Below are 26,480 nucleotides of genomic sequence, written 5' to 3' on the forward strand. Positions count from 1 at the left end.
CCGAAAAGTGCATCATCGGGTGGATAAGCTAAAAGTTGAGGCTTTTCCTTTCACTTTAGATGTATAATTCTCTTACTCAGATGTGTATTCACTGTTTTAAAATTGGATTTTTGGCTAATGATTGCCCCAGGATTTTCTGAAATCTTTTGCTAATAATTTGGTTTAAGCTGTATGTAGTGCAAATGGCCACAAGAGTGGAGTAATTTGTCAATGGTAGGTTGTGCCAAAAAAGGCACTTGCAGGGGAAAAAAAAGCCCCAAACCTTGACAAACTGGAAGGTAATCCAGAAGAAATAGCTTTATTCCATTCCAAGTTTGCATTTTGCCTTTAATCTGAAAAAAAAAAAAAAAAAAAAACTAATGTTTCAGATAGGGTGACTAAGACCATTCTGTGCTATTCTTTGGTTAAAGAAAGGAAAGTGAAATGCACTCACTGCTTATTCTGCTTGTCCTATTTGTTTATTTTGCTTCATTTGTCTGTCATTTATATCTAATCCCTTTTCTGCCCCTATACGTGAGGGCTGTGCAGTTTGCTGGTACAGCTGCTTTCCTTAAGCATTTCTATCCATCGGGAATGCCGTGCTGCGCCGCGCTGCCGGTGCCCTCTGTGCCTTTGCACAAGGGCCTGGAGACACAGGGTGACTCCTGCCAGCAAACGCTGCCCACTGCAACCCCTGCAGCCCGGGGCTGAGCAGGGAGGGAGGGAACCCTGCAAGAGGTGCTGGTTGCCGTCCCAGAGCTGAGCACATCTTGGTGTTTGTGTGGGAAGTTAATGCAAATGGAGGAAAAGTTGTGATTATTATTTTCTACTGACATCTCATAAACTGTCTCCAGCAGGTCTGCAGCTACTGAGCAAGCAGCTTCGGAAGAGGCCGATAGTGAGACAAGGAAGCGAGCGGAAGAAAGAGCGAGAGCTCCTGTCCTGCCCTTTGGATTGGATCTCCACTACTGGGGGCAGGACCAGCCAAGCGCTGGGAAGATACTCAAGTAAATGCTCTTTTTTTTTTCTTTTAAGAAAAAATAAATATATAGATTTACTTGTCCTCAGAGGTCATGCAGAAGGGTGAAGCTTACTGCTTTTGATAATTATTTTTCTTTTTCCATTGTGTTACGGGACCTGTAAACACAGTGAGAAATTCTAACCTAAAATGACACATGTTTTAAGAAGATGTGGTACTAATCAAACATTCTTTGATAGTTCAAAGCACATTTTTCAGCTTTTCTAGTGTTTGTGTATTTGCAGCATAGCAGTGCTTCAGTTTAAATTGATACCTCATTTTGCAAAGTCCTGTGCAACTCCACAGCAGAAGTTGCTCTGCTAGAGTTTTACAGTCTAAATAAATAACAGACAAAGTAAGAGAAAGACTGAAGGGGGGGCATGACAGGGCACTAAGTACTTGTACTTTGCCTGGCTTTACAGAGCACTAACAGAGCTCGGTCCTGTTGCTCGCTCTCACAGGAGGCAGTGTTCTGGCAGTGCCAGAATTTGAACTGGGATCCCTCAACCTCGAATTTGCTTTTCACTTTTGTCTGGAAGGTTCTGTGGTTTCTTGGACATGAAGCAGGGCTGGCTTTGGGAAAGCTGTAGCAGTGCTGGGGAGATGTGATTATAGTGTACATCAAGAGCTTGTTTCTAGCAGTTTGTATTTAAAGCCCTTTCTTAGCCCTTTTTAATACCTTTGTATGGAGTCAAAATTTTTCTTTGTATAAACTTTCTTTAAATCCACTATGAGTTTAGGATCAGTATGCGTCTTACTGGCTTCAGGTAAGGTAAAAATTGCTCACTGGGTCAATTCCTGCAAATGAAACTTGTTTAACTGCAACACGGATTGGAGTAATAATGTTGTATAGGCAGACCCTAAGTGGTGCTACAGCTAAAGCCCAAGCAAATGTCATCAACAGCTTCCACATTTTCATACTGAGGAGTATTAGTTTCCCTGGCACAGGTGGTTCTGTTTTGGCTGAAGTTTTAGATAATATATTTTGTGTAATTATTTTCTTCACCTTTCACTTCTCGGAACAGTAGCCAGGTGGCTGTTGCCACACTTGACATCCTCATTTGCTGGCTTCCAGTGCCTTTTTTGAGGCAAAACAAACAAACAAAAACACTAAATGGCATCATCTGGATTGCTTCTGTCACAATTCACTCCAGCTTGGCTTAATTCTCAGCGACAGCATTTGCAGAAAAGAACAAGAGGAGGGCACTGTCCCTGTGCTTGATTTTATAAAATGCTAAATATGTTTTAAATTTGATACAGGAAAGTGGTTTTAACATGTTCACTGCAGGCTTTGTGTTCTGCCTGGTCAGGTGTGAGCACCTCGAGGCCTGTAAAATGGTTAAGATTTTCAGCAAGGCTTTAAGAAGCATTTGCCTGTGATAATGCCAAAGAGGCAGTAAGGGTTTATTTTACATTGCAAATGAGTTATTCAAGTCATAAGTGAAATCAAAATCATATTTCACTGCCTGCCTTGTGCTGCACTGTTTTATTTTTATGCTTTCCAATAAAATAGAGGGCACACTTCTGAACCTTATAGTCTATAACTACAGATATGCCAGTCTAACCAAAGATAATTCAAGTAACTCTGCACACACAGGATCATTGACCCTAGATAGAAAATATATTTATGGAAAAAATAAAGTAGTCATTGGGCAACTTGCTTAACTTTTTCTATAGGCATGCATACAGAAATATATGTGTTTTTTTCTGGCCATTTAAAGCATTGCCTAAATTAGAGCAACAGGAAACATTGGGATTCAACACTGCTTTGTTCTCTTCTCACCTGCTTGGAAATATTTTCTGGAGGAAGATATTTATGTTTGTAATAAGCCTTAGCACTTAGGAGTATCTGTGTAGGAGGGAATCTCCTCTATGTCTGGTTCCCAAATACTGATCTGTGCTGTATGGAGTAAAACAGGGGTTTAATTCCCTTGAGATCTGTTGGATGCAGATTTTTGAGGGTGGGGAAATTCAAATATTGGATAGAACTCTCTTTCTAATAGAAGAGGCTACACACACAGCTGTTCAATGTTTCATCTTTCTCCTTGTGACTGAATTTTGGTAGTTTAGAGGTGAAGGGAATGTTCAGGCTGCCATTGGGCATTAGAATTTTACATAAAGATTCCCTGAACCTCTTTACACTCCCATATGGCATCTTGACATTCTGCCTTCCTTGTGCCTGTAAGGTTATTAACATAGAGTTACTAACATTTATAAAGCTAAAATACTGCACCATGCAAAAGGTTTCCACCCGAGATTCCTTTCTTTCTCCTCCACATCCACTGACATGGATGTTCTTTACACCATATCACCAGAGCCTGTGTTTGTGGAGACTTGCCTGTAAATATACATGATCGTAACTACTAGTTTTAAAGTAGCTTTTCAGTGGATTGCACTTAATTTCCTAGAGGAATTCCCTATAGCCCTATACGTTTCTTAGAGCTATTAAAATAATGGTGTACGGGAGACCAGTCTACTTACCCTCTCCTCAAGGTTCAACTGTTGTGTGGTGATTTTGGTTTTATTTTTAGAGATTTTTAACTACAGAAATACCTACAGAGCTAATTACCATAACTGAATGACTCCAAATGCCAGATCACAAACTAGAGCTAAGACTGGTGATAGGTGAGCAGGTTAAATGAGAAATTGGGATGGATGTGATATTTGGAGAATTCTATACAGTTTGTCTGACTTCAGTAATATATTAAAAAAAAAAACATTTTTTATGGGATCATAACAAAGAATATTAGATTCCTAATGTTTTATAATTCACTGGTACATCTTCCCTTCTATTACATGCAAGTTGACTGCAGGATGATGCTGACGTCTCTCGTTACTTTCTTACTCACTGGGCTTATGTCTGATCCAGATACTGCATGAAGACAGGGCTGGAGAGGCACAGCCTCACCCACACACAAATAATTTTTGCTCTTTGTTTTCCCAGACTTTCCTCTCAGCATCGATTCTGGGCACCCAATGAAGTGGAGGAGGAGGTTGAAAATAAAGAAATCTCTGACATGTTAAAAACTAGGTATATAACGTTTGCTGGGGAGTTTGAACCAGTGAGACACAAATGTCGAGCACCGATGCCTAACGGAGGTCTGTGCCAAAGACAAGACCGCTTTAAGGTGGGCACCGAATAACAGCTTCCAAGATGGGTGCTGCATGGAGAAGATCTCACCAAAACATTCTTACAAATATTATTTCAATTCCAAATCTAGCTAAAAGGAGTGAATGGAAATTGTCTCTGGAGAAATGGGCTGCTGCTTTCTATCAAGAAATTTTAGATGTTTAAAGGTGTTTTTTATTTGGCGTTAATCATAGCTATTTATATTATTACTGTGATACTTGATTCCTTGTCCATGAGTTGGTTGCTGAATAGTCGTGCTCATTTAAAGCTATATTTGGTATTAATTAAAGCCATGAGTATTTGGTAACAGAGATACATTTTATTACAGATTAGCTTTTATGAAAGATAAATCCTATACGGCCTCGAATTATGAGAGCTTTGGAGGTAAATAGTTACGCTTAAATACTTAGTTTTAATATTCCATTTCTTCCTGTATTAATCTGAGATTGAAGGTTCAAAACATGTTTAAATACTTCAGAAGGGATTGTTACATGGTATGGAAACAGTTTGAGTGACAAATTGCGCTGCAGCCTAAGTTCCAGAGGTAACAGGATATGTTACCTGCCTGCTAGAAAATGAGGATTGCCATTATACAGAGGATTGGGATTATGCATATAGTTAGTGTATGATGTTTAAGGGATCCTAATGCCTTCTGATGTGGACAGGAGATCAGGTGTAAAGTTGTATCATGTCATTCCAGTGTCTGGCTGTGAGTTATGCTGAATTACATAAGAAGGTTTCATTCGGGAGTTTTGAGAGTTTTTCCTTTCTTTCTGAAGTGTCCTTTTCATGGAAAGATAATTCCTCGGGATGAATCTGGGATTCCTCTCAACTCGGAGGACAGAGCCAGAGAAGCAAAGATGCAGTTTGAGAAACAAGCAGCACAGCCAGGTTTGTGTCTACATTTCATCTAAAAAATAGTCTCAAAATAGTAGATTGAGGTGAGAGGTAAGCCTTGAATATAAGCATAAGATATTAACTCTTTTTTTCTTCTCTTTTAAACTTTCACTGAAAGTGGTTGCTTTGTGGGTGTGATTTAATTGCATCACAGGCAAGAGTTTGGCTGAGAAGAGCTCAGTACATAAACGCAACAGATATGATGGGATCTTAGCCCTAATTGTGTAAAAAGGCAGCCTCTCCCAAAGCCTTCACAGATGTGAGCACTTTGTGGTCAAGGCGGCAGTAGATACAATTTTAAAAGCTGAGGCTTCTTTCCAGATCCTGCCGAAACAATTTGGTTTTGTTTTCTGTTTTTTTTTAGTTGCAGATCACGTCTCTTGTCTTTACCTCGGCAGCCTGCAGTGAGGTGGATACCCATGCAGGACAGGCTTGGCTGTGGTTTGGGCAGGGAGGGTTAACTAGTTTTAAACTAGTTAGGGATCACTATGAGGTTCCTTTTAGCAGGCTTTGAACTGCCCAGATCTGCTCCACTGGCTTCCAGAGGGACCTGTGCAAGCTGCAGTTTTGGTGGGCAAGCAGGTGGCTGAGGTTGGGATGCTCTGGAGGACCATCTTTCTGCTTGCTGCCAGGACTTGTGTTTTCATTTCAATAAAACGAATTTTCATTCCTTTAGCATTTCACAGTGTGACAAAAGCAAAATGTTTCCAAGGATTTTGTTGTTGTTTCATTTTCTTCTATGAAAACCAGCCAGGGAGGCTACTAAGATGGGGAGAAATGAGGAGAGAGTAGAAAGTTATAGGGGAAGGAAAAGGAGAGGGACCAAAAAGGAGGTTACTTGATAGTCAGCTCTTCACCTGAGGCCTTGGAAGATTCATCTCTTGCATCCCAGGGGAATGTGTTCAGGCTCTTCAGTGGATGATTTTTTTTTTTTTTTTTTTTTTTTTTTATGATTTCCGCAAATACAATCTGGAGTTGCTGAGCCTTTCTCAGAGCAGTTTTGCAGCAGCTGAAATGATCGGGTGGAAAAGAGTGTTTTGATGCATTGTCATTTTTTGCAGAACCACATAGAATATTCCCAAAAAGTGATTTAATAGAGGAAAAGAAGGGGGGAAAAGAGACTTGTGACCATTGCTCACTGAGTTAGGATTACACTGGCTGAGGATTAGTACCTAAAATAACTTGTAAAATTCTTGGTTGTTATGTTAGATACTGCTTGTAGGAAAAATTATGATTTATCGTGCTAGTATTTCTTTTTCTAAATACCCTTTTGACCTGCATCCCATTGAAGTGTAGGCACTATAGCCGTATCCTGAAAAACGCAGCTTTCATTAGGCCAGAATTGTTTTTTAGTTTCATGATTATGAAGGAAATGTTACACAAGAAAAAGTGATGCTGAAAGAGTCTGGAAAATTAACTTATTTGAAATTTTAATGTTTAAACTGCTGGTGTTGAGAGCCCCATGCTAATTCCAACTTAGCTCTACACAGAAACTCTGAGGAATACACATATATAAAAGTCAAAGGCAGGGTGAACTATGACTTATATGTCGGGACATATAGATAACCTTCCTGGGACCACTGGGTTTGCTAGCTTCATTCTTTCATTTTAATTCATGTTGATTTTACTTTGTGGCTTGAGAGCAGGAGTAGGCAACAAAACTAAAAGCCCTGTCCTGGCTGCTGCTGCTCTCCAGTGGGATGTGCTGGGGCAAAGACTGATCCTTCCCAAGGGAATTTGGACAGCTTTAGGTGGAATTCAGCTCTGGAGCGTCGGGCAGGGAGGCTTCCCCAGGGAATAGGGGAGTCCTGTCCAGCAGCTCCAGGAAGCCTCGTTAGTGCTGGGCAGCAGGTGGGTTTTCATGGAGCCCCAGGAGGCTCCTGCAAGGGGAGGGACTGCAGAGGAGGAGCCCCCAGAAGGATCTAGGCAGCAAAGACAGCACGTGTAATTGGAGGGGACAGATTTGTTTGCGGAGCTTTTATTCATCTGCCTTCTCCCAGCAGGTCTTAGTTTTCTCTATTTTAAATTATTTGTTATGGTTGAGTATTCTGTATTGTAATTAAAGCTTTCTCCTAATTACACTTGATCATTTTGATGCCCTGTAGTGTGTTCCCTTCAAGGAAGAGAGGTGTTTCTCTCTTACAGTTCTGGCCAACTCAGGGCTTCATCAATCTCCACGTTAGTTCTAGTATTAACGAGGCTCCTGCGCTTGCCCATGAGCCCTCCTCAGAGCATAAACAATATAGCTGGCCAGTTATTCAGAAGAATAAATCTGCATTTAGACACATAAACGATTTGACTGTAGCCCCACAGCAGCACGGCCTTTGCTGCTGGGCGCTGCGGTGTCTCTGCAAGGTCCTTCTGCCGGGCTGGGGAGATGGTGCAGAATCTGGGGCTCATTGGACAAAAACTGAGGGTTTCCTATAGCCATACGTGTACCAGATACCACTGCGTATCTGTCCCCCTGCCTTGGGCTTCTGACACCTTTTTTTCCTTTTGGGCCTCCATGTGTGCAGATGGAGACTCATTCTCTGCAATAGACATTTGGTTTTATGATCGACAGCATCACCACAGTATAAAAAATGCCAAATTTTAAAATACGGGGATCCGTTGCATGATTAAATTGCACAAAAATTCTGCCTAATTTTTTCTCCTATTGGAGAGTGCTTTTATTTTTTATCTTTTTGTATCAGAATGGGAAAACAGTTACGCAAAATGAATACAATTCATGTGATAATGACTGTGTTCTGGCGACACTGGGACTGTTGTCACAAAGCATTTCTCTTAGCTTGGTGTAAAACCTTAGATTCTCTCTAGTTGTCCTCAAAATGGTGCTTGGGGCTCTGTGCTCCTGAAACAATGAATCAGGGGGGATTACGCTGACCTGCTAATCTGCCGCGTTCATCCTTTTCCAATAGTTCACGCGCGGGAGCAAATTAAGTGCCTATTTTTTGTGTCAGCCCTGAAGAGTATCTGGTTTTTCAGCCCTTAGTGACTTGTTAACAAACAGGTATCAGGACAGGCTGGTGAAGGCAGCAGGCCGCTGGCCACTCAGATGTGAAATAGCATCTCTTTACTAACTACAGTATCGATTCCCGCCTACCCCTGCAAACTGTGTAATTTTCTTTTCCCTGCTGCTAAACTCAGTAACAATGTATGAAGAGCTTTAGGGGCCCATCAGTGCTCAAAAAGGCTGCTCTTCCCTGGCATCCTATTGATTTTTCTCAAAGGCTTTTAAATTGCTCCTTCATTTTACTCAAATGCTCATTTCATCTCGACTGGATGCCGGCGTTTTTGCCTTGTGTTTAAACAATCGCTCCATTCACTGGGTTCCTAAACTGTGACGCCTTCTTATTACTGGGAGATAAACTGTTTAGACAGTTTTCCTTAATCTTGGATTAATCGTTCCTGTATCTGAATTGTGGTGTTCTGTATTCCTTCACTTCAAAAAAAAAAAAAAACCCAGGTGAAGTCTTATGATCTATCAAGTGTATGTGTTCTGCTTTCTCCTTCTATATGTCTCCTGCTCGGTTCCTATAACAGCTTCATTTTTCTCATCCTTTGTGTTGGATTTTTATTCTGTCCTCACTTTCATGTATAACACTGGCAGGTTAACCTTTCGCTGGAGAATTGCTGTGGTGCTCCTGAACAGCAGCTTTTAATATCGTTAAGTGGGGCTGACCACCTTGAAAAGTCGTTACCAATATTTGTCATAGGCAATGACCAACTTGCTATGTAAATAAAATTGTACTGTTGTTTAGCACTGTATATTTTTTTCCATATCTACATAGATGCTTAATAAACTTGTAATCAGTTTGGTTTTGCAAGCAGGAAAGGCTGAATGACAGAGAACTTGTATAACAAATAATTGACAATTACTGGTTACTAAAATCCAAGCTCCTCGTTTATGCTGAGTTAGAACCATATTACTCTTTAAAGCGGCATTTGTTATTTTTTTCCCAACCTATTCTCTCAAAATGTTTTTCATAATAGTCTCTATTTCAAAAGTAGAATCTTAATTTGGATAATTAAATTGGTGAAGTGTGGGATGCTTCAAAAGAAAACTGTCTTTTTGGACACAAATCTAGGCATGCAGAAAGAGGGACATATCATCTTGTTCAAGAATGCCCTTTTGATGCCAGGTCTTGGTTGCATATTTTGGAGCAAATACCATTCTTTTGTATAGAAATGTTACGGCACCCAACAGTCTCCACACTGCATTAAAGTTGATCTATTCCGTATTTTTAAGTTTGCTTACTGAGAGTTTATTTCTGCAGATAGATCCTCAGCTACATTGCTGGCATTTTATTCAGTTTATAAATGATATCCCTGTTTGTCCCCTCTCCTACATGGAATAGTCTCCTTGGAATTTTGCTGCTGTGCTGCTGTAAAAGTTGAAGTCTTCCTGCAGAGCAGTTTTGTCTATAGCAGTTGATAGGAGATGCTAATCCCTGAGTGGCAGCGCTTTTTCATCAAGATCAGTGGTTTGGGCTACCTGTCTTATCCTCCCCTTCCTCTGTATTTAGCTTCTACAGCACAGTGATTCTGCCCTCACCTAATGGTGACAAGAACCTGCAATTTTGGAGCCTGCAGATTGTACTTGGGTTTGGAGTTTCAAAGTGTCTATTTTGTTTTTTAAACAGAGTGGCGAGATCCAGAATTCATGAGAGAAGTTGAAGCGGCTACAGGAGTGGATCTTGGGTCCTCTAAAAATAATGAAAAAGGGGGGAAAAAGAAGGGGAAGAAGAAAAAATACCCGAATTTGACCGACCTGAAGCAGCAAGCCGATAATTCTCGCTCCCGGCTTGAGAAGAAAGTCTTCAATAAGTAAGATGCCTTTGCCTTATCCAAAGCTGCTAACTTGCTCTTTCCCCTTGTGTGGATGATAGTTTCCATTTCTACTTGAACATGGCCATATGAACTCCCTTGGGCTAGTGCAGAGCAGGAATGTCTGTCTTTTTGTGCAGGGCAAAGAGCAGCAGATACTCATGAATGAGGTTATTTCTTAGAAAATGATTTGCAGCTTGCTTATGAAATTTCCCTATAAAAACTTTTTCCTTTTTTAATGCTGTAATTTCTGTAGGTTTTACTTTTTTTTTTTCTGGATTATCATTTATTAATCAGATTGCTGTTGCTGTATGTGTGCAAATGGTGCTGGATCTGAAAAGAAGATGAAATGTTCAAAGTGACACAGCTTACAGCAGCAGACACGCACTTCAGTAGTGTTGATGGGGTGAAAGTTTTTCCTTTTGAAGGGCCAAGTTGAGCTGTCCAGGGCAGAACTGTCACTAATAAAATGATCCATCAGAAACACTTGATACTTGTCACTGTTGGCTCTGTGCTCTGCAGCCTTGCCAGAGGTTTAACTGTTCAGTCGACAGAGGAGCAAAGGAGTTGAACCTGTATAAACCTGGAAGCTGAAGTGCTCCCAGATGGTTATTCAGGGACCATTCATTATGCAGATAACTTGATTTATAGCTGTAGTAAAGACAGACCTTGTACAAACCTGTTTACAGATCTGTTTGCCTAACTTTAGGATTCTACAGGTTAAGTGAAAACTCTTCCCTTCTGAAACAGGCTTTGCTTTTAGAGAACATTCCCTTGACATCCTGACACTGCCACTTGGACACTGCAAAAACATGTGCAGGACTTTCATACCTTGTATGAGATAGTTTGCTTGTTTACATATAGTTAGTTCAGATACAAGTGGGAGCCTACCGGCCCACTGAATTGAATGGGTTTTACAGTAGGTAGTAGCTCCAGATACCTAATCTCTTGGGCCCTTTCTGATACCCAGCCTGTGTTAGATATGGCTGTGGCATAAATTAGCCCACACGTACTGACCTGCTCCAAATGGGAAGAAGCTGCAGGTATTTAAAGAGTTTCCTCTGGTAAAATGTAGTGGTCAATCCAAGCAAACAATGAAAAGTTATCAAATCAAAGAAGTAAAATTCTTATTATAAAGTAGTTAACGCTGCATTTTGCTCTAAGCATACAGAATGACTTGAAGAACATGCAAGGCAAAGTATGTTGAAACACTCTTTTCTGTTCACTAATATAGTTCTTACTAGAAGAAAACCAAATGTGTGTTTCATTAGGCTACAAAACAGCATAATTTCTGTGAAATTCTCATATTACCAGATCTTTGAAGTCAGTAAGACACACAGTGCAATAGTCAGATTTCATACCAGCTTTTACAGAATAAATTTTAAAACCTGTTTTTGGCTTATTATGCTTTGTACTGATGACATTGAGTGTGTGTTAGTGCCAGGCGTGGGAGTCCAACCTGTCAGGTTTTAATAGGTTTCACGCTTTGCCACACTAAACCAAGTGATAGCCCTGGCTCCCTATAACCACCCTAAATGACTTGAAATGTATAGGTGATAAACCCAGGCCCTAGTGTGCCAGTGAAGTTAAGTGAAATTGCACACACATCATCCAAGTGGGATCTCATTTCATTTACAGTGTTACACAGTGCAGTGGTGCTAATGCAGAACCTACATGATGTGAGGATGTCAAGGCCACGCTGCGGTGCTAACGGCTCACTTTGCTCCTACCAATTAGGCAATATTTGAAGGGCAAAACCATGACCACGTTTTCCTTATCCTTCATAAGTTTATTGGAAGAATTTTGTTAAAAGAATATTGCTTCCAGTGTCTTTTTTCTTTTCTTCAGAATATTGGATTCAGTTACAGTTGTTGCTGAGAAAATCTTTAATCTGACTCTTAAGAGGTTTTCTGGGGGAGGATTGTCTATTTTCAGGTGTTTCAGAATGGCTCTTAAAATGAAACAGTTGCAGGGAGCACTTAGCTGTAGAGCGAGGTCAACAGGCGCCTAGACCTGGCTGTGGGAGCTTGGCATGAATAGTGCCTAGGGAGGAAAAAGGGGGGAGGAAAAGGAAGGAGGGAGGAAAAAGGGAGAAATAAGCTCATGCCCCCTGCCTGGGGTGCCCTGTTGTCCTATTTGACCCTCCTGCATCACAGCTGGTGCAGAACGGCAGGTGGTGGCAGTGCAGAGTCCAACAGAATTAGCAGGAGGCCTGAACCCTTTCGCCTCGTCGTGGGGCTGAGTTTGTGGACGCAGCTTCTGGTGCAGGAATTAAAGCTGACAGAGCAGTCGGCAGGTTTCTGAATCTGGGTGCAGGCCCCGAAACGGTGCCCTGGGCTGGTGTGACTCCCAGGGGAGCACTAAGAGGTCATTTCATTCCTCGTGAGGAGGCATGGGGTGACAGCTTAATACACTTTGAATCCCTTCTGCTTCCTTAAGCAACGGATGGTTCCACCTGCCCTCCTCATTCCTTGGAGGTTTGTAAGAACCTCCTGCTTCTGCTCCTTCCCTTGCTGTCTAGGTCTTTTCCTGCATCAAGTTCTTGAATTTCTTGGCTGCAGGGGTCTCCCCTCAGAGCCTTGTGGAGGGAAGAGGAGCGTGTGTCTCTGGCTCAGAACCGTAGCAGTCAGTCCCCAAAGAGGGGGAGTCTCAGGGCACCTTCTACCAGGAAGAAGCCATGGCAGCAGAAAGAGCAGCAGCTTAGGGACACACTGTTCGCATCTGATGGCACCAGCAAGCTTAAGAGCCAGGATTCATTCTTGGATTTCCCTTTTTGGTGTGGAGAACTGAGCAGAGCCTTCGAGCAGCGCAGGCCCCGCGCGGGGCAGGCAGGCCTGCCCCTCGCCACAGAGGAGCTGCCCATGGGCACGTGGCGTTGGGAATGGCGCTGACCACCACAAGCTCTAGGCACTCGGCTGCCCTGCAGCAGTCTCTGCTGTGCTCTTAAACTCGTGTTGTATTTGCGTGTTAGATACCTGCTGCTCAGCAGTAGGACTGCTGCTGGTGGGAGTCGCACAGAATCAGAGTGGTTGAGGTTGGAAGGGACCTCTAGAGACCATCTAGTCCAACCCCCTGCTCCAGCAGCAGCACCGAGAGCAGTCAGCAAGGATCTTGTGCTGCCCACTGCTGAGGAAGCGTTTGATAGTAGCTTTCTTCTCAAAGAAAGTTCTAAGTGACTTACAGTTATATTGAGTGAACAGGAAGCCCTTTCTTTACAAAAACAAAACCAAACCCTTTGTGCTCTGCATGTTGGATTTTACAAGGTTGTCTGAGAGTGGGTTTTTGTTGTTTTCTGGGGGTGTTGGTTGGTTGGCTGAGTTTTCTTTTCTCTAGGTTCTCTGAGTTCTTTAGGTGACCCTGTGTGTGCAGGGGAGTTGGATTAGATGACACCTCTAGAGGTCCCTTCTGATCTTAAGGATTCTACGATTCTGTGGTTCTTCCTGATAGGAGCATATAGTTATTGCTTTCCTCCGAGAGGAGTTAAGTGTTCGTGGAAGTTCAGATTCAGATACATGACTATCAGAAATAATGCTCGGAGGGTGCAGTGCACAGCCATTAAACTGAAAGACTTTAATTTGTTTACTCATGTTAATAAAATCATTGCTGAATTAAACTATTTGTATTGCTGCAGCTAATTGGGTTAACAAGACAAATTTGTTCAGCCTCATCAGTTCAGTGTTCAGAAGCCTGATAGTAATTAATCATAATTCTTTTTTCTCCATAACATTCATAAATGTTCTCTGAGACTGTGTAGCATCAACATAACTTTTTTATATTCTTTTCTTCTTTTTCTTTCAGAGGTGCCATGAAACGAGTGGTGAAAGCAATGAATCGAGTGGACCAGAGAAAGCACGAGAAGTTTGCCAACCAGTTCAACTACGCACTGAATTAAACTGTAACAAAATGAAGGGCGAAGAGGAGGAGTAAGGAGTGTTGCTATGTAAAGCCTTTATCACAGACCTTAATATTTAAACTAAAATATTGTGCTAATTGTTTTTAATGGGATTATTTTTAGTTGTTATCAACGTCTAACTTATTTGATCATGAACATGAATTTTGTCAAAGATGTGTAATTGAAAAATATTTATGGCTTGTACATATTAAAATATTCACAGATTTTTTTGCCTTCTGAATGGGCTCATGCAGTCTTTATCCTGTTTGTCAACACATGTGCTTGTGACTTGCCTTGACTTTCCTTCCTTCAGAAAGGTGCCTTAAGAAGGATTAATCCATTGGGTAGCAGTGTGGAGCTCAGCTTACTGCTCCAGAAAATGCATGTTATCAAGCAGCATCCCAGCTCCTGCAGGACTCCTAAAGCCCTTCTATGTTTGCATGAAGGATCCTGAGGGAGTTGCTGTCTTCTGACAATGAATGGCATCAGCTTTGGCTGCAGCAAGTTCAGGGCCTAATTCAGAGTCAGAAACTATGGTGCCTGGAGAAGCAGGAGTTAGTCTGAGTCTGCTGCTTATTTTACCAGGATGGTCTTCCAATGCTTCATAACCAGCTACAGCGGGAAAGCATGATCTGAAAGGCAGTAGAGAATATACTGCAATTTAAGTCGTAGAGAAAAGCCACAACACAAAGTGAAAGCATGAGAGTTTTAGAAATTATTGAGGCATCCTGCTATGCAAGAGAGCTGCGTGGCCTGAATCGCCAGTTAAAAGTACCTTGTTGTGAAGCCTAAGAGCAGCTAAGGACCTGGACACAGGTGGAGCATCTGGACTCTCCTGTTCTGGAGCCTTAACCCAGCTGATGCTGAAGCCCCTGCCTCCCCCATGGTTTGTTGGCATTGGCCGAGGGCCTAGGCAGCTCTCAGTTTTGCTGGCCCTAACCCTGCCTTAAGCAGTGTGAACCAAACCCTAACCTAAGCTTTGCTGCTGCTGTTTCATACAGCTTTGCGGGCTAGAGGACTGTGGAATAGCCAGGAGGATGGACTGTTTGCAATTAAATTACAAATTGAACTGTAGGTGTTTCCATGAAACACAGAACACATTTGGAATGGATTCTGCACAGCACTGGCCAGTCACTCACCTTCTCATGCAGCGTTTCACTGCTTAGGAATTAAAAACTTTAAACTGTTCAGTGTAGCTTCTGACTGTCTCTGACAAAAGCTAATTTGCAGCTTTGCCACAAACGTTTCGACTTAACGCAAGTGCTGCTGAGAAAGCAGTTAATACTGAAACTTGATAATTTATCTTGCAAAGCTTTGCTATTTGGAAGACTTGCTCCTCATGCAGGTATTTCAGAGATGTAGTTCTAAACCTACCACAAATGAAAACAGATAATTGAAAGCAGTAACTCCTGATATCTCTACTGCACTGGAAAGCAAAGCCACTTCCCTCAGCCTAGCCAATTTGTGAGTGTGGATTTGAAGTGGAGATGCAGAGAAGAACAGCCTCATCAACAGGTCAGTGGAATCCACACTACACTGGTTTTATTTCTTAGCCGAGACACAGGCAGAAATGACACATTCATATGCAATGTAGGCCATAGGATGTTGGTATCATGGAGCAGCCTAAATGAGGCTGCTGGCTTTTTGTAGATGAGCATTCATGTGTGTCCCACTGGTCTTTGTGGCACTGTTCCAGGAATTTATGAGACTGCCAAGACTGACAGTGTTTGTTTATAAAACATGTTGGTTTTTACCTCCCTGTAAAAAAAAAGAAGGGAAATTTTTATATGGTGCAGTGACATTTGCATCATCTTTACTGTGGACCTGCGAAGTCAAGTCTGAAAGTGGACAGCATGCAGGGTGCTTCGCTACACGCTATAGAGCTCTCATTTTGTGTTTTAGAAAAAAAGAAAAAGAAAAAGAAAAAGAAAAAGAAAAAGAAAAAGAAAAAGAAAAAGAAAAAGAAAAAGAAAAAGAAAAAACAAGATGGAGATTGGAAAAGAAGCTGCAAAAAGTTACAGTAGGAAGTTATGAGGAAACAAAGCACTTGGGGAGGCAGGCTGCACTGTGAGCCACTCAGGTGCTTATCGGCTCAGGAATTATGAAGTGAAACTTACCTTAGGCCTGAGCATTCAATTCAAATGAATATGGAGATAAATGAAACTAAAGATAACAAATCATTCCTCTTTACAAAGGAGCGTTTTTCTAGATTGTTATTTTCATGTGTAATGAGAATTTGCAGAATTAATGTTTCTGGGCAGGTAACTTAGACACATGGCTTTGGGGCCAGGTTAGTAGTGGCAGGTTTTGTTCTCTCTTCAGCTACTTCTTTCCTTTGATTTTGATGTTAGAGCTTTCCTTGGCAGTCAGGGAATAGGATGAATGCTTGTCAGTCAGGGAATGGCTAGGATTTATTTTTCCTTCGTCTTGCCCTTGCAGTGTTAATTACTGCCACATTTAATCAAAGTATTTCTCTTTGTGAGGAGAATTTAGCATATATACATGATAGATTTCAAAATATTTTGTCTACATAACCATTCTTAGGGATTTTACCCATCAGAGGTTCATCGTGGGTTGAACCAGTGGTTCCTATTTCAATTAGATCTAGTCAGACATAATTCAGAGTGGATTTTAGGAGCCTGCTCCTTTCTCTGTGTGGGCTGTAGCTCTGCTGGAGGCGGGTTTTTAGAAAGACATGTCACCAAGGATGGAGCATGCCCTTCATTAAATAGGAATCCTCTTGGGTGCAGAAGGAATTAATCCACTTTCTAGATGCATCAGAACTGCTTTGTGCTCACCAGCCATTCAAGCATCTTAGTTCAGAAACTGTCCATGTGACTTTTCTACCAGAAATTTCCTGTTCCTCTCCTCTTATTGCTTGTAAAACATCCACAAAATATGGGCCGGGTAGCGTCTGCCGTGGGTTTGTGTCTTTGTAACTCACTCAAATGGCCTTGCAATTGCATTATAGCCTATTCCTACCCTCTTGTTGGGGTAGGAATCCCCCAATATCCTTATGATTTCCAGATACTTAAACATCTTGGAAGATGTAGCCCATAATCTCTGTTATTAAGGTCAATAGCTGCGCTAAAAGTTGAATTTTCTGTATTTTTTAAAAGGACACGGTAGCTCTGAGCCAGTCAGCTCTGCTAGTTCATCCTTTTGCAACAAGTGCCATTTCAATGGTAGCACAAGAAGAACTGAAAGCAGCAACTTCTCCATGGTCATTCTTACCCAAGCAGGTTGCACATGGCAGAAAAGCCTGGGAGAGGCTCTAGTGTGTATAGGTTTAGCGCAGCTTAAGGTTGGAAAGGTTCAGGCCAGCGTAGAGTGAGATGTTGATGCTAGCAAGCTGAAAATGCTGAGACACCTTCCCCTTGATGTGGGAGGAGAAGAGCAGCCCTTTGTTAGAGGGAGTCAGAAATATGTAGAAACATATACGGAGAACATAGTGACCTGGGATTAATGTGGGATTCCTAAGCAGAGTTTCAGAATGAGAACAGTCTTTCAAGACATCTCCTTTTAAAGTCAGTGATGTGAGATGATGGGCCCATACTCCTCTTTCACATAGTATCTTGCTATTTCATGATCCCTAAACCCAGATAAACCACCAGGTTTGGCCTTAGTGCAGTCCTGGCAGAAGAGTTGTATTAGGAAGCTGTAACCCTTAAAATGTCATAGATAGGATCTTGAGGAGATTTTTTTCTGATTGTTTTGGAAACAAAGACTCAGAATTTGTAAATGGTTCTGCGTGGACATAACATTTTGCCATGCAGAACATTTTTCAGGTTTGAGGTATCAGCAAGTTCAAAGTGGAAATGATTAAAAAAGTGAAATCTGTTCCACTGAAAGGGGTTGTTGAATTGGCTGATAAGGATGTTGCTGCCCTAATGAGCTACTGGCCAGGAGCAGGAAGAGCTGAATCCCGGGAAGCCAGGACTGTATGAAAATAGTTTAGCAGAGATAGCCATCTGGTGGCCTCTACTACGCATGCAAATACCTGCCTGTTCAGGCAGCTCCTTGTAGCTTGTCCAGTGCTATTGAACATAAATGGTCATAACCATGGAAGTGATACAGGTGTTTGTGCAAATCATGCATCAGAAAAGGTCAGGACACCCAAATGTTACAGGAATACTCGGGGAATCAGTCGTTTAAAGCTAGGCTTTTTTAATGTGATGCTACCATTTAGGAGGGCTTTGCCCCCCTCTTGGAAAGCCTGTGTACTGGTCATAGCAAGCAGGCATTGAAGAGGACTTTGCAAGGGGCCTAGGTGCCCAAGTCAAGAATTGTGAACCAAGAGCTGCTTAAATTTCTTGGACCCCTAAGAAATCCATGGATGCCTTGGACTACACTGGCCTTCCCAACCAGACCCTGCCCCTTTCTTAGATCTAATGAGACCCAAGGGAAAAAAAAAAAAAAAAAAAAGCAACAGAGAAGGTCGAGAAGGTCTGACCTGACACGTATTTGGACAGGGGGCCTTGCGCCCTTGCGAGCTCCTAGCAAACATGAGTATTTGTAAAGAGGCAGTGGCAGCGCCTGTTCCTTTCCACGCACACCGTGGCTGGCAGGCTGGGCCAGGCTCAGAGAGGGAGTTCAGCTTCCTCCCGCAGCCCCTTATGGATGCAACACCCAAATGTCCAGTCTCGGGAGACAGTCCAAGCCACAGGCAGATGAACGCAAGGGAGCTGGAAGGGGACACTTTTCCATTGCCCGTTTTCCTGTGGGAACAGAAACTGAGGCTCAGCGGAGCTAGAGACGCTTCATGTAGGAGACTGGGGGAGGCAGGAAGGAGCCTGAGCAGTTATAACCCCCAGGGCAGAGCAAAGGAAGGCTGGATCTTCATCTTCATACCCTAGACACCTACCACTGAAAGCACCGCCCCTGTTCATGTGTTGAGGCAAGAGCTTGGAGCTCCCTCATCGGAGCTGTTGTCGCTGGCTGAAAGATGAGCCCTGAGGTCTTCATGTGGATACTAGTTCCCAGGAGGAGGGTCTTATCCTGATATCTGCTCAATAGACATTCAGAGAAATTGCTCTCATGGCACAGATTAGGCCAGCTACATTTAAATAAAAGCAAACTAATTAACAGCATTCTATTCTTGGGCAAATACAATGATTGCGTTTATGTTGATACAATACAATGATTGCACAGAAGGAAGTCCTGCACCAAGTGGTTTCAAAGGGGAGCTCTAACCAGTGCTGCGGGTGCACAGTAAAGTGAACTCCTTCTAAGGCAAGGTGAGAAAGAAGGAACGGGATGGAAACACCAGGTGAGGAACAGAAAAGGCAGCCAGGGACAGTGACCTTCCTGATGAGGAAGCCCCACAGTACCCAAACAAGAAGAGCAGGGCAAGACTGGTGGTGTTAACCAGAGCCAGGCAGCAGTTCAGGGACCCCTTCAAAGGCCAGAGTGACAAAAAGTCAGGTCAGCAAAGCCAGATGAGGGTCAGTGAGGTGCAAAGCCAGGCCCAGCAAGCCCACAGCATATCTTAAATACAGCTCCCAAGCAGTGACTGATGGATGGAAAGGTGGGAGGACCCCGGATCACACAGCTCCTTCTCTCATTGTGTCTCTTTTCAGGCCAGCCTGCTGCTCTGTGCTGTGTCAGAGCAGATCCTGGCAGGGGTGTGCGGGTGAGGGCAGCAGAGAAAGCTGCTTGAAGGCTGGTTGGAGCAGCTGGAGCTCCTAGGTGTACTATGAGTCCCTAGGAGCCTCTCTCTTCAGTGGATGTGCTGATGGTCTGAAGAAGCTGATGGACTTGAGGGGGAAGTGCCGATAGAGGCAAAGGCCTCAGAGCAGAGTGGGAGCCTCCATGAGGATCTCCAGCCTGGACCCTCCCCATCCAGCAGCAGCGGGAGACGTGCTAGAGATCCCCAACCTGGGGAACAGTTGCAGTCTGCCCAGCAGCCCAGGAGCAGCCTGGAGGAGGAAGTTTTGGCTTCCAGCTCTGGGAGAAGGGGCTGCCTCTGAAAGCAGATGGTTTGGGAGCTGTTAATCAGGCACCCAGGTTTCTGGGTTGGTGCTTTCCCTCCTCTTCCTCTCCTTCAGAGCTACATCTCCTTCACTCCTCCTTAAATCCAAGCTCTGCCAGTGGGGAGCTCGCTGCAGTGCTCAGGAAGCAGTTTATTCATTAAGGCCTTTAGGGCGTCCTGGAGCTGGAGGTATTTGTGATTTAGTACAAGAATTCTGAAGATTGATCCTGGCCTGTGTTTGCAGCCTAGCAAAGGCTTGTAAAGCCCAGCACTGTCTGGTGTGTGGGTCATACAGGCCCTGAGCAGAAGCCAGAGGGCTTGTGTTGTCCCCCTGCCAGCTACCAGAAAGAGTGAGAAGCAGAAGGAGAAGCAGATTTGGATCCTCGGAGGGTGAGGAGATGGCTGAACACTGGTCATGCTCTTCTTGGGCAAGTTCTGGGTAATGTTTGCTCGCTTATAGGCCCCTTCATGAGTTTCGTGCCCTTGCAGACATTTATGGGGCTCCACTGAAGAAGCGAAGGCAATTTGCAGTGTTTCCTTCTGACTGCTGTACAGAGAGAGATGAAACTGGGCCCACGGAGTGTTTTATATTAGCTAGGCTGGGCTTTTCCTCAGCTTACCTGTCATGTCGTGCTGCTGCAATGCCTACCCTGAGCAGAGTCTGCTGCAGCGTGGACCCGTTTCCGTGGTTAAGGATCTAAACCGTCAGCATTTATGCATGAAACCCCCTTCCTGGGTCTCAGCCGTGCTGCTCCCGGGAGCCGCGCAGGGCCGCGTGTGCAGCGGGAGGGCACGCGGGGGGACAGGAGCTGCAGCAGGAGGGCACACAGCGGGACAGGAGCTGCGGCAGCAGAGCCGCTCCTTCCCCCAGGGCAATCTGTTCGCCCACCCAGACGCGTCTCCGGCACAAGCACCGCTGTTCTGCTCGGGGAGCTTCCCTTGCTCCTTGGCCTGCCGGGCCCTGAGCAGAACCCAACACCCCTGCGTAAAGCGCTGGTTCAGCTTCGCCTTAGCATCAGGGATCCCTATGTCAGGGTTGGGGAAAAAGCTTATTAAACTTGTTTGAATGTGGTGCTAATTAGTTTAGATGTAATGAGCAGCATTAGGCGTCTGGTTACTTCGAAAGGGGTTGTTGAATAACCATTCCTGCCAGCACTGCAATTTGCATAAAGACAAGGTGTTGGCTCTGCATCCACCATTAATTTGCTATATTTATAATGCCATTACGGAGCACGCTTATCCTAGCGCACTGTAAAGGGTATATGGAAGTATAATATATAATTCTGTGTGTTTGGAAATTGGATATCTTGGATTTTTTGTAGTAGTATTTTTGTCAGCTGAAGGTGGAGAGTCCGCCCCAGGCTGCAGTTTCCACAGTGGAAATCAGGTGTTCAAAGCGCAGGAGAACCTTTGTTTTCCAGACACTGAGGCGGAGGTGGCAAATGGGAGCGGGATGAAGAGAGCAGGGAGAGCTTGTCCCTCAAATGCGTCACACCAAGGAGCAGTGCTGGTGCTCCAAGGCCCGGGGAATATTTTTACTTGTAAATCTCAAAATATTTAACATCTCAGCTTGGTGCTGAGACCTCTCCAGCAACAGAGCCTGCTGAACAGGCCTGGCCAGCAGCCCATCCGAGTGCCCTTTTCCTGCACATCCCGTGCAGTCTCAGAGGACATTGGTGTCAAGAGATGGGGAAGAGCCTGTTGATGCTCAGCTGTACAGGGCAGGGTCTCCTAATGAATGTCTGTGGTTGTAAAAAATAGGAGATGGGCAATAATTGAGATATTTACACTAAGATTAGAAGATTTCTTTCCTTTGAGAAAGCTGTAGTTTACAAGAGAGGATGAATATTTCATCAATCATCATCTCACATAAATATTTCAATGTCTTAGAGATTCTTGCTGCGGTGTCATCTCTCATTTATTGTTATTATAAAATGTTACTGCTCTGTGACATTGCAGCGAAAAAAAAACAGGAAAGATTCTGAGACATTTTAAAATAAATTCTAGCATTTAGGGGCAAAGGACAAGTTATAACTAGTTGAAGATCTGTCATAAAATGAGATTAAGTTAAGAAATCATCTATCAGATTCAGATGTGTTTTGTCACGTTGCCCAAACCTGCATGCCCGGACGTTTGGGTCCTGCTTGGGAGCTGGCCTCTGTGTCCTTGATCTTTGACAGTGGATGCCAGCTGCAGATTCCGTAGTATTTTTTCCTGAACAGACGTTACAGAACAGCTTTAGTGCCAACGTTTTCCTGAGAGCTGATTTAGCAGCTCTGGATTTCTGGTGCTGTGATAGCATCGCGATTAGGCTTTGAAGCCTGTGCTGTACGATGAGTCCACATCTCTGCCAGACAGGATCGGAAAAGTAGAGGAAGCTCCTGCTGTGTTACCTGTATTGGAGCAACAGTCATTCTATCCACCTTAGACATTTATGTGATGTAAGGATGAGAACAGAGCACCATGGTCAGAAGGAAAAAAATATATATATTTTACAGAGCACAACTAGATGGAGAAAAACCCAATTTATGTAGATCAGGTCTGTGAGGAGTAAAAAAAAAAAAAAAAGGATTATGACTCAATTGGTTTACCTGTCTCTCTCTCTCCTTCATCTTCAACTCTGATCTGAGCCTTGGTTTAAAACTCAGAACCTTCCAAATCTTCCAGCATCATTAAAAAATCTTATTTGTTCTTAGGAAGGGCTCTATAACAACTATATCCACTTGTCTACTCTTTGAGATGGGGCCGCAACATCAGACTGGACACTATAAAAATCCTTTGAGTTTTTAATTTAAATATGATTCTGAGCAGAACTATTTCGTACCTGTAATTCATGAGTGAATGGATAAGTGTATTTGCCAAAGAAGCAGACCTTAAGTAGACATCACAGGGCATTTTCAGGAAACAAAATTAAGTTCATACAAAGAAAAATTCATTTTAACATTTTGCTTCTGTAGTATGAGAAGAAAAACATGTAACATGACTATGAGTTCCAGGTTGGAAACAGAACAGAAGAGGTTCTGCAGTATGTGTGAAAAACCTAAGATGCTACTCACTGAAAACACGTGAAGTCCTGCTCAAGCTGGGAACAGCACTTAGAAATGTTTGGGGAACAAAATCAGTAAATACTAGTTTCTGATCATTTTTTATAACTTTGACTCTTTAGTGTAAGGAGGACCTCAAAATATTTTCAGTTATGTCCCAACCTTTTAGAATGGTACTTACATGATTTTTCTGGTTTTTGTTTTGTTCTGTTTGGAAGACATTTTGCTGTCATTTATTCAGTAAATGTAAACAACTGGAAGTTGTTTCAAGTACACTGTAGGCTGAAATTTTCAGTGAGGTCAAATAGATGTGGTTTCCTTCTCTGAATCATTTTTCACCAGCACAAGCTTGCACGTTTGGATTTAACTTTATGGGAATTAAATAAAACATATGCGGATGTTACACCAGAATCAATGCCCCAGATTTTCTTTGGTACATGCCAAAGACACATGAAAATACTGAATCACACCCTGAATGTGCTACTGTGAGTATATTTGAGATAAGAATTTGTCCTCTGGCAAATGCTTTGCTAAAGGTCCTTTTGAATATGTTTGGCATTCTAAATCTCCTGTTTTATGAATGAAAGATATATTTTTAAAAATTAACTCACAGAATGAACCCAGAGCAGCCGCTTCCTGCTGGCATCACTGAGAAATGACCAGCTTGCTTTCAAGCAGTCATTATTACTGTCAGTGTACCAGGCTAATCAGTAGCTCACCAAAACCAGCTGAATCCCCTTAAAATGCTCCATGCAGGATGAAGTGTGGACCATGCATCCCGGTATGGGAATCAGGGCCAGACTGGGCCAGATTTGGGCCAGAAGAGGCTGGCACGACCGTGTGGTGCCATCTCTGTCGAGTGGTCCCTAGCTGATGGCTGCATCCTTGTATTTCAGTCCCTAGAGAGGCGGAATTGCCAGGCGGGAACACAGGCCATGGACCTTGGCCGTTCAGGTAAGTGAGAGATTTTGGTTTCAGCATCCTGGTCGCTGAGCATCCAGACCAGAGATGTTCCTGTGCATCCCGAGTGCGGCCTCGGTACCGTCCGGACAGGCTCCCTCACGCAGCTGCGCGCGGTGTCTGCTGCTGCCCCTCTCGGAAGCAGCATTTTGAGCAAGGCAAGTTTCAGATAATGCTCTTAGTTTGCTATCAGAATGGGTTTCACGTTCCAGGGGAGTTGGATGTTTTGTATGGGTATTGCTTTTGCATAGTCCTGCTTGAACTATGTGGGGTTGATCGGAGTATTCTAGGACAGGGTTGAAGTGCTAGTAGGAGGAAAGATCCTGTCACCAAGTAGCCATAAGCTGTATCTGTAACCTTAAAGGTTATAGAAATGCCTTTTAAGACAATCTTTCTTTTTCTCTATAAAACTACCTCAGAACATTTTTTATCAGAGCATTTCCACGGCCGGCTCATCCTCACGGACACAAACAAGCCCGGACCAAAACTTCCTGACTTTGGCACGGGTCTAAGGGGTGGAAGGGGAGCCGGGTCCTCCCGCCTGCAGGCGCCAACCCCGCAGCACCGGGGCCCGCGCCGCTTCCCTCTCCCTCCCGCTCCGTCACCGTTTCGCGAGGCGGCGCGCGCGCCACTAGGCCGTTTCCCGGCGTCGGGAACGGCCGCGCGGCGGGAAGGGCTGGTCGGGGGAGGGAGCGGGCGAGCAGAGCGCCCAGGCACGAGCTCCTTCCCCCCGCTCCCTCCTCCTGCTTCCTCGGAGCGAGTCCCCGCTGGTGGGGGCGGCCCCGAGGGGAAACGCTGGGGAGAAGGAAGATTAAAGTTAGCGGAAGAGGCGCGGGTCGCGGTGAGGTGCGGGGCGCCGCGGGCAGCGCGGCCAGAGGCGAGGGAGCGAGCGGGAAACGGCGGCCCCGCCGCTCGCCTTTCCCGGACCCGCGGGGGCTCCCGAGAAAGGGCCTCGCGTTTGTGGGCGGGAAACCAAGCAAAACAGGCGGAAAAGCTGTGGGAACCACCTCATCTCGCGAGCAGGCTTTGTCCATACATGGACACGAAGGCGCGTTTTTAGCATTCTGGTAAAAGGTGTTTGTACAACTGCAACCGAATTGGTATGGTCGACGCGTTTAATCTTTTTATTTTTGAGATTAAAACAGAAGTAATAATGATTATAAATTACTGACTTTTAAACTCTCTTAAAGATAGTGGAAATGCGAGGGAAATTTTGCTTTATTTTTTTTAAGTGGTGGGATATGAGTGAAATAGTCGATGTATTAAATTTACATAAATCCAAAATATCACACTGCCCGTCTGCGGAAACAAAGGAAAAGTCTCGGGTTCACCACAAGAAGAAGAGGAAGGTTTGGGATTCCCTCCCCCTTAATATTGCACAACGGAGCTCGGCAAAATCAATTAAAATGCAAGAAAAAAAAAACTAAGAAGGGAAATGCCCCTCACTCGCGTACAAAAAAAAAAAAAAAAAAGAATAAAGTTTATTTGTATGTAATAAATATCCAGCGTGGCTCCCAGAGGGAACGAAACCAAGGAGAAGGGAAGGACACGGGGGAAAACAGGGACTCGCCCCCGCGTCCAGACGCTGCCCCGTCCGGGGCACGGAGCGACGGGCAGCGTGCGGCCAAGTGCTCCCTCCAGCACGTCCGAGCGCTATTCCCGCACCCTATACATTAATTATAAAGTTTAAACTTTTTTTTTGTAACAACCAGATATATACAGAAATGCTTCCGTTAAAAAAAAATAAATTAAAAGTCAACGGGAGCGCCGCGAAGGCGAGCCCTGCTGCCCCTTCGGGCTCCGCAGCCGTTCATCCAGGTCTGGCTTCTCTCGAGGGAACGGGCGTGAAAAATAATCACCAGAACGTCGACATCGCGAGCGGGAACGACGCGGTTTTGTCTTGTTTTGTTTAGTCTTGTTTTGTTTTGTTTCTGCCTCGACGGGGTCGAGGGGCGACCCTGGAGTCCTCTGCTTCACCCTGAGCGTTACCGGGGTCCGTGAAATCTTTCCGGAGTCTCTTACGAGCGGCCAGACCGGAGTAAAATCAACCCGGAACTAAACCAACTCAAATAATAAAAATCAAAATGTAAACACGAAACACAGCAACGAGAGACGGTGGGGAAAAAAAATATACAGGTAACGATAATTTACATCTACTTGTATGTACAAGGGGGGGAACGGTTTTCCTCCTCTTCCTCCCCGCCTCCAGAAGCCCAGTCCGGACACGTCGCGTAAAAAAAAAGGCTCGTAGAAAGGACGGGGGGTTGATGCAGGCGCCCCGCGGCCGTTACGACCGTTAGCCGTTAGGTGCGGGCGGCGGCCGTTACGACTGTTACGACCGTTAGGTGCGGGCGGCGGCCGTTACGACCGTTAGCCGCGCGTGAGGCGGCGGCGGGCGGGAAGGAGGGGAGCGCCGCTCCGTGCCCTCAGGCGGCCGCTCCCCGCGTGGTTTCGAGCCCGCGGGCCTCCCGCGCGGAGCCGCGACGGGCTCCGCGGCCTGAGGTGAGTGCCCGGCGCCCGAGGGGAGCCGAGGGAGCAGGGGCAGCGGGCCGCGGGGTTTATAGGTGCGGGGTGTAGAACGCCGGAGCGCCGTAAGTCTGCGAGCCCAGCACGAAGGGTGAGAGGACGGCGGGGCTGGGCAGGAAGGGCAGCTGGGCGGCGCACACCAGCCCCCCGGCAGGGTGGCCCGCGTAGCTGCCGGGCCCGTGCATGGAGAGCGGGTTGCCCATGGGCGGCGAGTGGCTGAGCGGGCTGAGGCCGCC

At 44.5% G+C, this 26,480-nt stretch overlaps 1 protein-coding gene across 1 annotated transcript in view; it reads left to right on the top strand.

The window, feature by feature from the left end:
• Positions 1-13,972, top strand: part of UVSSA (UV stimulated scaffold protein A) — a 44,569-nt gene extending 30,597 nt beyond the window's left edge. Inside the window, exons 9-13 of the mRNA XM_026034223.1 lie at positions 837-986; positions 3,942-4,125; positions 4,907-5,018; positions 9,668-9,851; positions 13,650-13,972. Of these exons, the coding sequence (XP_025890008.1) occupies positions 837-986; positions 3,942-4,125; positions 4,907-5,018; positions 9,668-9,851; positions 13,650-13,743 (724 nt within the window). The 3' untranslated portion in view covers positions 13,744-13,972. The remainder of the gene's footprint in view (positions 1-836; positions 987-3,941; positions 4,126-4,906; positions 5,019-9,667; positions 9,852-13,649) is intronic.
• The last annotated feature ends 12,508 nt before the right edge of the window (positions 13,973-26,480 follow it).

Source organism: Nothoprocta perdicaria, unplaced genomic scaffold (assembly GCF_003342845.1).
Source record: "Nothoprocta perdicaria isolate Ctin4 unplaced genomic scaffold, notPer1 scaffold_14, whole genome shotgun sequence".
NCBI lineage: Eukaryota > Metazoa > Chordata > Aves > Tinamiformes > Tinamidae > Nothoprocta > Nothoprocta perdicaria.